General features: G+C 43.9%; 1 protein-coding gene across 2 annotated transcripts in view; it reads right to left on the reverse strand.

The window, feature by feature from the left end:
* Positions 1 to 11,785, reverse strand: part of LOC121840472 (copine-5-like) — a 216,012-nt gene extending 204,227 nt beyond the window's left edge. For both annotated transcript variants that reach the window (XM_042304214.1, XM_042304213.1), the window contains exon 1: positions 11,254 to 11,785. In XM_042304214.1, coding sequence (XP_042160148.1) covers positions 11,254 to 11,363 — 110 coding nt within the window. In that variant the 5' untranslated portion in view covers positions 11,364 to 11,785. The remainder of the gene's footprint in view (positions 1 to 11,253) is intronic.
* Positions 11,786 to 15,965: the final 4,180 nt, after the last annotated feature.

The raw sequence follows: 15,965 nt of genomic DNA on the forward strand, positions 1-15,965 counted from the left end.
TCTCTCCCTCCCTCCCACCCTCTCTCCTCTCCCTACCTCCTCTCCTCCCCATCCCATCCTCCTCTCCATGCCCTCCCTCCCTCCATCTCTGCTCTCTACTCTCCCTCCCTCCCCCTCTCCCTCTCTCTCTCTCTCCCTCCCTGTTTCTCCCTGGTCCCAGTACATTGATTCCTAGGGACATTTAGGCTCAGAAGCGGAAGAAACTTACGACAGGTCCCTGTTTGCTCCTGGAGAGCAGCAATCTATGGTCTCAAACACAAGGCCCAGGGGATCCACACACCATACACACATGCACACAAACACACACACACACACACACACTCACCATACACACATGCACACACCATATACACATGCACACACCATACACACATCACACACCATGCACACACATCATACACACATACACACACACACACTCACCATACACACACTCACCATACACACATGCATGCACACACACTCACCATACACACATGCACACACGCACTTCACAACCATTTCTGATTAAACTTATGTTATCTTCTCAGGAGGTAATCAATCCCATGGGACCCCAGTGTGCCTCGGTACACCTATATACACACACACACACACACACACACACACACACACACACAAAAACCACAGCTGTTGATTGGCCTAATTATACTCTAACCAATCTACCCCAAAATATTAGATCAAATGATTGGGGCCAGCAGAAGGCATGAGGGCCGGAGGGAATGGGGGTTGGGGACTGGAGGTCATCGAGGTTGGGGGACAGCAGAGGGCATGGGGGTTTGGGGCCAGAGAGCATTGGGTTTGGGGTCCAGCAGAGGGCATGGGGGTTTGGGGCCAGAGACCATGGAGGTTGGGATCCAGCATGGGGGTTTGGGGCCAGAGAGCATGGGGGTTTGGGGCCAGAGAGCATGGGGGTTTGGGGTCCAGCAGAGAGCATGGGGGTTGGGATCCAGCATGGGGGTTTGGGGCCAGAGAGCATGGGGGTTGAGATCCAGCATGGGGGTTTGGGGCCAGAGACAATGGGGGTTTGGGGCCAGAGAGCATGGGGGTTGGGGTCCAGCAGAGGGCATGGGGGTTTGGGACCAGAGAGCATGGGGGTTGGGATCCAGCATGGGGGTTTGGGTCAAAAGCGGTAATGAGGGTTGGGGGCCACTCAATCTGGACAGAGGAGTGTAGATACAATAAACCTACCACCTCCATAGTAACAATTAATGACTCGCCGTGGGGTTTGATCTTTCCAAGGAGTAAAAAGGACATGTAAACAAAATTGACAAATAAGAAAAATACAAGCTTTTACCCTTCAGGGGGTTGGTGACATTTTGTCAGTGCTGTGCTTGCTCCACCTCTCTTGCAGAAGGCGGAAACACAACAGAGACAAGGCAGTGTTACTGTCAAGTGGTGATCTGGAGTCGCATTTCTTAAAATCCCTGTTTCCCTTAGGTCATTTTACACCGTTACACAGGACGGAGCTCCAAGGCTCTGTTCTACTGGCTGAGAAACACAGAGAGAAAACATCCTGCTGGATTCAAGTTAGCTGCTAGGTAGGATACTACTGTGATTATTATTCCTGATAAAACAAAACAAACCACATACAGGAAACAAAACCATTAATAATTCAACAAAGACGCTCAACTAACAAGATGTTTAACTGACATACAAAACAACCTACCTACAGAGCTAACCACCTGAACTGATGGCCTCACAAAGCACCTCCCTCATTCCATTTGTTATCTGTCTAACCCTCAGTGCCAAAGAGACTGAATATAGACCGCTCCAATAGAAACACCAACTGGATGTGCGGACACTACTCCTAAGCTGCTCCAATAGAAATCCCTGAAACATCTCTTGGTTTAAAACCTCTATGACTGTCACTTTCTGACCTTAGTTCCTTTGTTTTGTCTTTGTTTTAGTATGGTCAAGGCGTGAGTTGGGGTGGGCAGTCTGTTTGTTTTTTCTATGTTGGTTTTTGAGTTTGGCCTGGTATGGTTCTCAATCATAGGCAGGAGTCGTTAGCTGTCTCTGATTGAGAATCATACTTAACGTAGCCTTTTTCCATCTGGGTTTCGTGGGTGTTTGTTTTCAGTCGTTGTGTGTCTGCACCAGACTGAACTGTTCAGGTTGTTTCTTTGTTGTTTTGTTGTTCAGTGTTCAGTTTTCATTAAATAAGATGAACATTTACCACGCTGCACTTTGGTCCTCACCTTCTTCATACCGACGATCGTTACAATGACTGCACTGTATTCGTGCAGTGCTGTCTCTCTCACTGGGAGAGGAGAGGACACAGACAGCAAGGCAGTGACACAAACAGACCAATCCAGTCTCAACACCTGCATTTTCCCTGCTCTCATCTTAGGGTTGGGGTGCTCAGAGTGCAGGTTCTTTCAAATAGGAAGCTATGTCAGGCTCTCTCTCTCTCTTCTCTCGCCATCTTGGCACTGAATGTCTCTCTCTCTCTCCATTTCTCCCTACCCCTCTCTCTCTCTCTCTATCCTCCTCCCTCCCTCCCTCCATCTCTCTCTCTCTCTGCCTGTAGGGGTACAGTCAGTGCATCAGAGAAGAGCAGAGAGGAGCAGAGAAGCAATTCAATTCAATTTGTGTTGCAATCTGAGGCCTCTCAGACTTACTAAATCAATTACACACAATCCTTGTGCTGATGCTTCTTTTCTCTTCTCCTCTCTCACCCACACAAACCTAGCCCACGGCCATGTCTCTCACCAACACAAACCTAGCCCACGGCCATGTCTCTCACCAACACAAACCTAGCCCACGGCCATGTCTCTCACCAACACAAACCTAGCCCACGGCCATGTCTCTCACCAACACAAACCTAGCCCACGGCCATATCTCTCACCAACACAAACCTAGCCCACGGCCATGTCTCTCACCAACACAAACCTAGCCATGTCTCTCACCAACACAAACCTAGTCCCAGGCAATGTCTCATCCACACAAACCTAGCCCACGGTCATGTCTCTCACGAACACAAACCTAGCACCCTGAACATGTCTCTCACCAACACAAAACTAGCCCCCGGCCATGTCTCTCACCAACACAAACCTAGCCCATGGCCATGTCTCTCACCAACACAAACCTAGCACCCTGAACATGTCTCTCACCAACACAAACCTAGTCCCAGGCAAAGTCTCTCATCCACACAAACCTAGTCCCAGGCAATGTCTCTCACAAACACAAACCTAGCACCCTGACCATGTCTCTCACCAACACAAACCTAGCACCCTGACCATGTCTCTCACCAACACAAACCCAGCCCCTGACCATGTCTCTGTATGTGTCACAAATTACACCCTATTATTCCATATACAGTGCACTTCTTTTGTCCAGGGCCCATAGACATGGCCGGTGGTTAGGTTTGTGTGGGCGAGAGAAATAGCGGTCCTTCTGGAAGGTTATCCCATCTCCACAGAGGAACTCTGACGCTCTGTCAGAGTGACCATCAGGTTCTTGGTCACCTCGCTGACCAAGGCTCCTCTCCCCCGGTTGCTCAGTTTGGCCGGGCGGCCAGCTACAGGAAGAGTCTTAGTGGTTCCAAACTTCTTCCATTTAAGAATGGAGGCTACTGTGCTCTTGGGAACCTTTGATGCTGCAGACATTTTTTAATAACCTTCCCCAGATCGCTGCCTCGACACAATCCTGTCTCGGAACTCTACGGACAATTCCTTCAACCTCATGGCTTGGTTTTTGCTCTGACATGCACTGTTGACTCTGGGACCTTATATTGACAGGTGTATGCCTTTCCAAATCATGTCCAATCAATTGAATTTACAACAGGAGGACTCCAATCAAGTTGGAGAAACATCTCAAGGATGATCAATGGAAACAGGATGCACCGGAGCTCAATTTCCAGTCTCGTAGCAAAGTGTCTGAATACTTATGTAAATAAGGTGTGTCTGTTATTTATTTATTTTACATTTAAAAAATGTCTAAAAACCTGTTTTCGCTCTGTCATTATGGGGTATTGTGTGTAGATTGTTTAGAAGGAAACATTTTTTAAAATCCATTTTAGATTAAGGCTGTATCATAAGAAAATGTGGAAAAAGTCAAGGGGTCTGAATACTTTCTGAATGCATTGTATAGGGATTAGGATGTCATTTGGGACCCACAACTTGTCTCTGCCTCAGTTTATTGGGCAGATACACATTAAAAACAAACCAAAAAAGAACAGTGTTACTGTAAAACCTGGCTTTAGATTGTTTTATATAAACTCAGTCAAAGGTTACAGTACTATAAATAATTAATGAAGGAAACAGAGAAAAGTTGGTGATTGGGTGGATGACTCTGACTTCATTTGAATCCTAAAAAAATACACATAACGTTAAGCTGACTATTACACAGTCAAGTTGGATCGTTCTTTTGCAACCCCACCCCCCCAAAAAATAATAATAATATATTTTTTTAAATCACCCTAGAGCAGCAGCTGTACTGTTGCACAGAAGCAATTAATAAAGGAAACAAAGACGGGGTTGTGATTCGGTGGATGAGTCATTTCATTTGAATACCATTACACATTCAATTAAGCTGACTACTAGACATTCAATTAAGCTGACTACTAGACATTCAATTAAGCTGACTACTAGACATTCAATTAAGCTGACTACTAGACATTCAATTAAGCTGACTACTAGACATTCAATTAAGCTGACTACTAGACATTCAATTAAGCTGACTAATTGACATTCAATTAAGCTGACTAATTGACATTCAATTAAGCTGACTAATTGACATTCAATTAAGCTGACTAATTGACATTCAATTAAGCTGACTATTACACATTAAATTATGCGGACTATTTCAGAGTCAAGATGTTATTTTTTCAAACCAAACAACTTTCTGGAGGAGCCACTGTAGAATAAACTATTTATTAGAACCAGCATGGCTACTATAGCATTCCGCAGTGATAAGCCATCCCATCTGGTTTCTGCTTAGTATGACTATCATTTGTTTTTGAATAGGAAAATGACCCAACACATCTCCAGGTGTAAGAGATATTTGACCAAGAAAGAGAAAGTTCACAATCACCTGACCTCAACCCAATTGAGATGGTGTGGGATGAGTTGGACCGCAGAGTGAAGGAAAAGCTGCCAACAAGTGCTCAGCATATGTGGGAACTCCTTCAAGACTGTTGGAAAAGCATTCCAGGTGAAGCTGGTTGAGAGAATGCCAAGAGTGTGTATCTCAACCCAATTGAGATGGTTTGTGATGAGTTGGACCGCAGAGTGAAGGAAAAGCTGCCAACAAATGCTCAGCATATGTGGGAACTCCTTCAAGACTGTTGGAAAAGCATTCCAGGTGAAGCTGGTTGAGAGAATGCCAAGAGTGTGCAAAGCTATCATCAAGGCAATGGGTGGCTACTTTGACACATTTTTGCTTACCACATGATTCCATATGTTTTAATTCATAGTTTTGTTGACTTAGATATTATTCTACAATGTACAAAATAGTAAAAATAAAGAAAAACCCTGAAATGAGTAGCTGTGTCCAAACGTTTGACTGGTACTGTACATATTTATAAATATCTTCACATGGTGATGTTTCTATTAGTTAAAAACACAAAACAGTTTGTCCTTAAGGACAAAGGACATAAGGACTTAAGGACATTTGACAAAGGGCTTTCTTAAATTGACAGTGTGCTTGTAGTGCCCTGATTTCTATAGATAAATTATTCCAGTCAGTTGGGCCGTTGTATCTGAAAGATCTCATTTTACCATTGCTGCTGTTTTTGGAAGCAGTAGTGTAAGTTAATTTATACATTTAAAAATAAAGTGGTTCCAATGCAGTTGTTTTCTGTTTGGGAGTGACAGTCAATTTAGTGATTCAGACATTGTTTAAAAATATATATATTATAATGGCATCCATGAATGACTCTGCATAGATTGTTTTAAATGCCATCTAAATCGCAAAAGAAAGGTATTGGGGTGTTTTGATAGAGGATGCCATCATAGTCTAGGATAGGAAGCAATAGTTGGATTACTAAGGTATTTCTAATCAATACAACAAAAGAGTTCTTAGACCTGTATAGTAAACTCAAGCTTAATAGTTTAAAAATATATATATAATCAATATGCTTTCCAAAATATAATTCAGAATCTATCCTTAAACAGCTGGATGTGAAATCAACTAAAATAAAGATGGAGCTGGTGGGTGGTTCAGTGTAGCTGCAACAGCTTCTGCCACAGATGCTATACAAGCAAGGCTTTGTGAAAAGAAGAAAAAAATATGAATGAATGTCTCCCTGTAGTCTTGACTTGTATGGAGAAGTTAGTCTTTCTCTAGCGAGACAAACAAGAGAGACAACAGAACTACAGAGCCAGAGGGCTTTCGCACTGAAACAGTCAACCTCACTGTGTAATGCATGAGGGGTTGGAAGGAGAATAAACAACAAGATGAACGATGAGATCAACTAGCAAGACTAAAATACATCTGCTGTTACTTCACACACACGCATGTATAAACACAGGTGAGAGTACACACACACACGCTTGCAGTGTTTGAAAAAGTACCCAATTGTAATACTTGAGTAAAAGTATAGATACCTTTTGATAGAAAGTTACTCAAGTAAAGTCAGCCAGTTAAATACTACTTGAGTAAAAGTGGAAGTCAGCCAGTTAAATACTACTTGAGTAAAAGTGAAAGTCAGCCAGTTAAATACTACATGAGTAAAAGTGGAAGTCAGTCAGTTAAATACTACTTGAGTAAAAGTCTAATGTTTTATAACTAGTCAAGTTAGTTAAGAACAATTTCTTATTTACAATGACAGAACAAGCTACCTAAGTATGGTTCTCAGAGACTACGATAGACAGCTGCCTCTGATTGAGAACCACACCCGGCCAAACCACAAAGAAATCCAAAGCAGAAAATGAACATAGAATTCCCACCATAGTAACACCCTGACCTAACCAAAATAGAGAATAAAAGCCTCTCTATGGCCAGGGCGTGACACTGTGGGGATGTTTTTCCATCAGCAGGGTAACTGGTCAGGGTTGAAGGAATGATGGTTGGTGATAAATAAAGGGAAATTCTTGAAGGAAACCTGGTTCAGTCTTCCAGAGATTTGAGACTGGGACGGAGGTTCACCTTCCAGCAGGACAATTACCCTACGCATACTGCTAAAGCAACAGTCGAGTGGTTTAAGGGGAAATATTTAAATGTCTTGGAATGGCCTAGTCAAAGCCCAGAATCAATTGAGAATTTGTGGTATGACTTAAAGATTGCTGTACACCAGCAGAATCCATCCAACTTGAAGGAGCTGGCCCAGTTTTGCCTTGAAGAATGGGCAAAAATCCCAGTGGATAGATGTGCCAAGCTTATAGAGACATACCCCAAGAGACTTGCAGCTGTAATTTCTGCGGAAGGTGGCTCTACAAAGTATTGACTTTGGGGAGCTGAATAGTTAAGCATGCTCAAGTTCTCTTTTTTTTGTCTTATTTCTAGTTTGTTTCACAATAAATAATATTTTGCATCTTCAAAGTGGTAGGCATGTTGTGTAAATCAAGTGATACAAACCCACAAAAAAATATATATTTTAATTCCAGGTTAGGCAACAAAATAGGAAAAAAGCAAAGGGGTTCGCAAGCCACTGAAGTACTTTAAAGTATTTTCACTTAAGTACTTTACACCACTGCACGTATGCATAAACATGGGAGAGAGTACACACACACAAACACGCTTGCACATACACACACACACACACACTGACACAAGCGCGTAGCTTACACTTGTCAGGAACACACACACACACACACACACACATTCACAAATACACACATTTATCAAAGAGCCATCAAGCTGATATGACGTGTATATTGAGAATCCCATTACATACAGCATGAGTAGCAGCAACAGGTGTGGATGAATGCTGCATAATATAGATCAGAACACTCAGAGCTGCTTTGAGACTCTCTGTGTGAACTATTACAGCAGCCAAACCTCAGACCCTGACTGTGATAATACAAGCCTTTTTATAACTAATTATCCTTATCAGTGTTTGAACTGCTCTCTATATACTGTAGTCAGCCAGTCAGTCAGACAGCCAGTCAGCAAGCCATTTAGCCAGCCAGTCAGCCAGCCATTTAGCCAGCCATTTAGCCAGCCATTTAGCCAGCCAGTCAGCCAGCCAGTCAGCCAGCCATTTAGCCAGCCAGCTAGCCACTTAGCTAGCCAGTCAGCCAGCTATTTAGCCAGCCATTTAGCCAGCCATTTAGCCAGCCAGTCAGCCAGCCAGTCAGTCAGCCATTTAGCCAACCAGTCAGCCAGCCAGTCAGCCAGTACCCTTCCTGCAGGCTCATCCTGACATGACCCTCCAGCATGACAATGCCACCAGCCATACTGCTCATTCTGTGCGTGATTTCCTGCAAGCAGGAATGTCAGTGTTCTGCCATGGCCAGCAAGGAGCCCTGATCTCAATTCCATTGAGCACATCTGGGACCTGTTGGATCGGAGGGTGGGGGCTAGGGCCATTCACCCCAGAAATGTCTGGGGACTTGAAGGTGCCTTGGTGGAAGAGTGGGTAACATCTCACAGCAAGAACTGTCAAATCTGGTGCAGTCCATGAGGAGGAGATGCACTGCAGTACTTCATGCAGCTGGTGGCCACGCCAGATACTGACTGTTACTTTTGATTTTGACCCCCCCCCTTTGTTCAGGAACACATTATTCCATTTCTGTTAGTCACATGTTGGAACTTGTTCAGTTTATGTCTCAGTTGTTGAATCTTGTCATGTTCATGCAAATATTTACACATGTTAAATTTGCTGAAATTAAACGCAGTTGACAGTGAGAGGACGTTTCTTTTTTTGCTGAGTTGATGTAATTTCAGATATTTATGATGGCAATTAATCTGTGCTCAGATATTTATGATGACAGTTATTCAGATATTGTCACACCCTGATGTTTCACCTGTCATTGTGCTCGTCTCTACCCCCCTCCAAGTGTCACTGATCTTACCCATCTTCCACAGTGTATTTATACCTGTGTTCTCTGTTTGTCTGTTGCCAGTTAGTTTATGTTTTTCCTGTTTTCCCAGTTTTGACCATTCTGCCTGCCCTGACCCTGAGCCTGCCTGCCGTTCTGTACCTTTTCACACCACCCTGGATTACTGACCTCTGCCTGACCTGACCCTCTCATTTTCCTGCCCCCCTGTTTTTGTAATAAACTTTTGTTACTTCGAAACTGTCTGTATCTGGGTCTTCACCTTCGCCTTGACAGATATTTATGATGGCATTTATTCTGAGTTCAGATATTTAGGATGGCAGTTATTCTGCCAATTTAGGAGTGTGTGGTGAAACGTCAATGACCAATTAATTGCACTTCTTGGAGAAGAATATATGAGGGCGCTTGATAGTTTGGCATGTTTGGTTATTTTTTTATATTTGTATATGATTGATGTTGTACTAAACAGCCATATCAATTTCATCTAGTTAATAGAAAGATGTTATTTTTATTTATTCCTAAGTGTGTATGTGTGTGGGTTGGTGTGTGTGTGTGTGTGTGTGTGTGGGTGGGTGTGGGTGGGTGGGGGTGTGGGTGTGGGTGGGTGGGTGTGGGTGGGTGGGGGTGTGGGTGTGGGTGTGGGTGGGTGTCAGTGTGTGGGTGTGGGTGGGTGTCAGTGTGTGGGTGGGTGGGGGTGTGGGTGTGTGGGTGGGTGAGTGTGGGTGTGTGGGTGGGTGTGTGTGGGTGGGTGTGTGGGTGGGTGTGGGTGTGTGTATGTGTGTGAGTGTCGGTGTGTGGGTGGGTGTGGGTGTGTGTATCTGTGTGGGTGTCGGTGTGTGGGTGTGCGTGTGGGTGTGTGGGTGTGTGTATGTGTGTGGGTGTCGGTGGGTGTGGGTGTGCGTGTGTAAGCAGCTCCAAGGGAACAGACCATAAGCAGCATCAAAGCAAAGCCTCTGATCAATCTCTCTCCTCCTTCAGGTCCGATGACATCATATTAATTTCTGATAGCTCTGTGAAAAACACATTAATTGGCGGCCTTGAGAAAACTGCAGGCTTTGTCCTTTAAGTTACAACGAGGAATAGCCAACACAACATGGATGTGATGGCCTCTGTCAGAGAGAGAGAGAGAGGTGTGGATAGAGAGAGAAAAAAGGAGGGAGGGAGATAGAGAGTAAGAGAGATAGAGAGAGAATGTAGGGAGATAGCGAGAGAAAGGAGGAAGGGAGAGAGGGAGATAGAGAGAAAGGAGGGAGATTCAGAGTGAGAGAGTGTGATATAGAGAGAAAGGAAGGAGGGAGATAGAGAATGAGAAAAAGTGAGAGAAAGGAGGGAGATAGAGAACAAGAGAGATAGAGAGGGAAAGGAGGGAGATAGAGAGTGAAAGGTAGCAGACAAAGGAGGGAGGGAGATAGAGTACAAAACTGCTCCAGTAGCACCAATCACCAGACTTCACATTAGCAGTAGAACCATTGTATCAGGTTTTAGTGTCATCTTCAGATGGACTCAAAGAGACACGAAGAAACATGTTAACAGGCTTTGTTTGATCATCTATTTATGTTCCACTTCCCTGACCTCTTAATAGAAATTGACGACTGAAACCAATACAGGAACAGTCGAATTAGGGTACAGTAGCCCATACTTTTACAATACTTTTACAATGAACCTGGTCAAATGTTATCGGCTTGACGGCTCTATTGTCCTTCCAAGAACCCCACCCCGATCCAATCCACAACATTATCGTGCGGCACAGTGATCGTCACTGGTTGGGGGAAAGACTCGGCTACATGTAGGCTATTCATCCTCTACATTTCACTGCAGGCACCAAAGCATTGATCAAAGGAACTTCTACCCCCGCGCCAACAAACTCAATATCAACTGTGGCACGAGACTGTTTTATTCACAGGATGGAAACGTTGCGCAGCCAGAGCTTGGGGAAGAGGATTTAAGCACCCACCCCAAGTAGTCCCTACCCTTTTAACATAATATTAGGAAAATCGATTCAAAGTTAGACATGACATTTTCACATTAACCACAACACAGAAAGCAGGTTTCTATAGCCAACCGCTGTCCTCCTTGCGCATCAGAAAAGCAAACTAGAGGCTTCTTGATGAAATGTCAGACCGTTACAATACTCATTAAATAACCCATCTAACTGTAATTGTCAATGAATTGCATCATTACAATGAACTATAGCCTATCAACTCTCCTGAACGCGGAACTGCAGTGCCCTGCCCCGTATTTTCCAAAGCGCAGTGGACCTATCCAAAGTCTGTGAGAGAGACAGAGTAATCAGCTGGCTCAGTGAGCTTACCTGCATGACACTGTGATCTCCACTTTGGTTGCCGGGATTTTTCCCGCAATGGGATCGAAGTCACACACCGCAGCCATGCTATCCAGCTTGTCCATTACGTCTCCCTCCATACGCGCGGGAGACCCGGGACAACTCCCCTGTTCACTCAGCCTGACCGGGTGCAAGTCTCTCTCTCGAGCGTTTCACCAATTCTCACGCGGTCCCTAAACCAGGCGCGAGTCCGCAGCTTTCCACTGAGAACAGAGGAACCAACCGTCAGTGGATGAGCAGATGAGAACAGGAGAACCGAAGTTCAGCCAAATCGGTTAAGTGCTCTCCATTCGATATATACACCACTATACAGAAAGCTCGTATCTAATGGAAACGCGAAGTAAATGTAGGCCAATTGATTTATAATGGTGCAGTTCAAACGAAGTCACAGTGTGCTCTTCTCTCTCTGTCTTCAGGCAGAGTAAGTGATATCTACTGGCGAGCGTTTGAAAAAGTAAAATCTCACAACGAACAACTCCACCCCTTTCTGCATTCTTTCACATTGGCTACTGCCTGAAGGCAAGTGCGACTGGCTGACTGACAAACTAACTGAATGACTGAGTAACTGACTGACTGCCACACAGTGCGGAATCACTGTATTGATTAAGGACAAGGATCATTATAACGCTCCAAATTATTTATCGTGGCTATTAACATCAACAGCTAACTATCGGGCACAAATTAATGGATTAGCCCTTTAATAATTAGACCATCTTAAAAGTGATATTAGTACTCGAACTGTGTAGACCAAAAGTCATGTTTTATAGCCGATAGCCTACTTTTCTACGCAAGAATTTTAAACAGACGTGAACAAAGATATGACCTATTTCCCTAAATGTATTAAAGAGATTTACAATCAACATAAATCAATTAGTCCAAGTCCGACAAGGCTAATGCTAAGATTAACAAATTGACGCAGAACAGTGATTGAATGCATTATTGAACGTGCTGTGCATATTTTATACAAGATACATAGCCTATTCTTAATCAATGTTAAATCAATCCTGGCCTGCCTTTCTGAAGTCTTCGAAAGCCAAGTTAACAAACAGATCACCGACGTTTCTTCTCTCTATGCAATCTGGTTTCGGAGATTTCTCCTGGGTGCACCTCAGCCACGCTCAAAAATCAAATCAAATCAAATGTATTTATATAGTGCTTGTACATCAGCTGATGTCTCAAAGTGCTGTACAGAAACCCAGCCTAAAACCCCAAACAGCAAGCAATGCAGGTGTTGAGGCACGTTGGCTAGGAAAAACTCCCTAAAAAGGCCAAAACCTAGGAAGAAACCTAGAGAGGAACCAGGCTATGAGGGGTGGCCAGTCATCTTCTGTCGGGTGGAGATTATAACAGAACATGGCCAAGATGTTCAAATGTTCATAAATGACCAGCATTGTCAAATAATAGGTCCGGGACAGGTAGCACGTCCGGTGAACAGTTCAGGATTCCATAGCCGCAGGCAGAACAGTTGAAACTGAAGCAGCAGCATGGCCAGGTGGACTGGGGACAGCAAGGAGTCATCATGCCAGGTTGTCCTAAGGCATGCCAGGTAGTCCGACATCGGATAAGACAGGAGAAGTACTCCAGATATAACAAACTGATCCTAGCCCCCTGACACATAAACTACTGCAGCACAAATACTGGAGGCTGAGACAGGAGGGGTCAGGAGACACTGTGGCCTCATCCAATGATACCCCTCGGACAGAGCCAAACAGGAAGGATATAACCCCACCCACTTTGCCAAAGCACAGCCCCCACACCACTAGAGGGATATCTTCAACCACCAACTTACCATCCTGAGACAAGGCCGAGTATAGCCCACAAAGATCTCCGCCACGGCACAACCCAAGAGGGGAAGCCAACCCAGACAGGAAGATCACATCAGTGACTCAACCCACTCAAGTGACGCACCTCTCCTAGGGACGGCATGAAAGAGCACCAATAACCCAGTGACTCAGCCCCTGTAATAGGGTTAGAGGCAGAGAATCCCAGTGGAAAGAGGGGAACCGGCCAGGCAGAGACAGCAAGGGCGGTTCGTTGTTCAAGAGCCTTTCCGTTCACCTTCACACTCCTGGGCCAGACTACACTCAATCATATGACCCACTGAAGAGATGAGTCTTCAGTAAAGACTTAAAGGTTGAGACCAAGTTTTTCGTCTCTCACATGGGTAGGCTGACCATTCCATAAAAATGGAGCTCTATAGGAGAAAGCCCTGCTTCCAGCTGTTTGCTTAGAAATTCTAGTGACAATTAGGAGGCCTGCATCTTGTGACCGTAGCGTACGTGTAGGTATGTACGGCAGGACCAAATCAGAGAGATAGTTAGGAGCAAGCCCATGTAATGCTTTGCAGGTTAGCAGTAAAACCTTGAAATCAGCCCTTGACTTGACAGGAAGCCAGTGTAGGGAGGCTAGCACTAGAGTAATATGATCATTTTTTTTGGTTCTAGTCAGGATTCTAGCAGCCGTATTTAGCACTAACTGAAGTTTATTTAGTGCTTTATCCGGGTAGCCGGAAAGTAGAGCATTGCAGTAGTCTAACCTAGAAGTAACAAAAGCATTTTTCTGTATCATCAAATTTTTCTGCATCATTTTTGGACAGAAAGTTTCTGATTTTTGCAATGTTACTTAGATGGAAAAAAGCTGTCCTTGAAATAGTCTTGATATGTTCGTCAAAAGAGATATCAGGGTCCAGAGTAACGCCAAGGTCCTTCACAGTTTTATTTGAGATGACTGTACAACCATTAAGATTAATTGTCGGATTCAACAGAAGATCTCTTTGTTTCTTGGGACCTAGAACAAGCATCTCTGTTTTGTCCGAGTTTAAAAGTATAAAGTTTGCAGCCATCCACTTCCTTATGTCTGAAACACATGCTTCTAGTGAGGGAAATTTTAGGGCTTCACCATGTTTCATTGAAATGTACAGCTGTGTGTCATCGACAAAGCAGTGAAAGTTAACATTATGTTTTTGAATGACATCCCCAAGAGGTAAAATATATAGTGAAAACAATAGTGGTCCTAAAACGGAACCTTGAGGAACACCGATTCACAGAGACAAACTGCTATCTTTCCGACAGATTAGATCTGTCAATTTGGGTTTCCAATCTCTCCAAAAGAATGTGGTGATCGATGGTATCAAAAGCAGAACTAAGGTCTAGGAGCACAAGGACAGATGCAGAGCCTCGGTCTGATGTCATTAAAAGGTAATTTACCACCTTCACAAGTGCAGTCTCAGTGCTATGATGGGGTCTAAAACGAGACTGAAGCATTTCGTATACATTGTTTGTCTTCAGGAAGGCAGTGACATGCTGCGCAACAGCCTTTTCTACATTTTTTGAGAGGAATGGAAGATTCGATATAGGCCGATAGTTTTTTATATTTTCTGGGTCAAGGTTTGGCTTTTTCAAGAGAGGCTTTATTACTGCCACTTTTAGTGAGTTTGGAACACATCCGGTGGATAGACAGCCGTTTATTATGTTCAACATAGGAGGGTCAAGCACAGGAAGCAGCTCTTTCAGTAGTTTAGTTGGAATAGGGTCGAGTATGCAGCTTGCAGTATGTAGCTTGAAGGTTTAGAGGCCATGATTATTTTCATAATTGTGTCAGGAGATATAGTACAAAAACACTTGAGTGCCTCTCTTGATCCTAGGTCCTGGCAGAGTTGTGCAGCAGAGTCCATAATTTGCTTTCTAATAATCATGATCTTTTCCTCAAAGAAGTTCATGAATTGATTACTGCTGAAGTGAAAGCCATCCTCACTTGGGGAATGCTGCTTTTTAGTTAGCTTTGCGACAGTATCAAAAAGGAATTTCAGATTGTTCTTATTTTCCTCAATTAAGTTGGAAAAATAGGATGATCGAGCAGCAGTAAGGGCTCTTCGGTACTGCACGGTACTGTCTTTCCAAGCTAGTCGGAAGACTTCCAGTTTGGTGTGGCGCCATTTCCGTTCCAATTTTCTGGAAGCTTGCTTCAGAGCTCGGGTATTTTCTGTATACCAGGGAGCTAGTTTCTTATGAGAAATGTTTTAATTTTTTAGGGGTGCAACTGCATCTAGGGTATTGCACAAGGGTAAATTGAGTTCCTCAGTTAGGTGGTTAACTGATTTTTGTCCTCTGACGTCCTTGGGTAGGCAGAGGGAGTCTGGAAGAGTATCAAGCAATCTTTGTGTTGTCTGTGAATTTATAGCACGACTTTTCATGCTCCTTGGTTGGGGTCTGAGCAGATTATTTGTTGCAATTGCAAACGTAATAAAATGGTGGTCCGATAGTCCAGGATTATGAGGAAAAACATTAAGATCCACAACATTTATTCCATGGGACAAAACTAGGTCCAGAGTATGACTGTGACAGTGAGTAGGACCTGCGACATGTTGGACAAAACCCGCTGAGTTGATGATGGCTCCGAAAGCCTTTTGGAGTGGGTCTGTGGACTTTTCCATGTGAATATTAAAGTCACCAAAAATTAGAATATTATCTGCCATGACAACAAGGTCCGATAGGAATTCAGGGAACTCAATGAGGAACGCTGTATATGGCCCAGGAGGCCTGTAAACAGTAGCTATAAAAAGTGATTGAGTAGGCTGCATAGATTTCATGACTAGAAGCTCAAAAGACGAAAACACAATTTTTTTTTTGTAAATTGAAATTTGCTATCGTAAATGTTAGCAACACTTCCGCCTTTGCGGGATG

The sequence above is a fragment of the Oncorhynchus tshawytscha genome, linkage group LG22 (genome assembly GCF_018296145.1).
Source record: "Oncorhynchus tshawytscha isolate Ot180627B linkage group LG22, Otsh_v2.0, whole genome shotgun sequence".
Classification (NCBI taxonomy): Eukaryota; Metazoa; Chordata; class Actinopteri; order Salmoniformes; family Salmonidae; genus Oncorhynchus; species Oncorhynchus tshawytscha.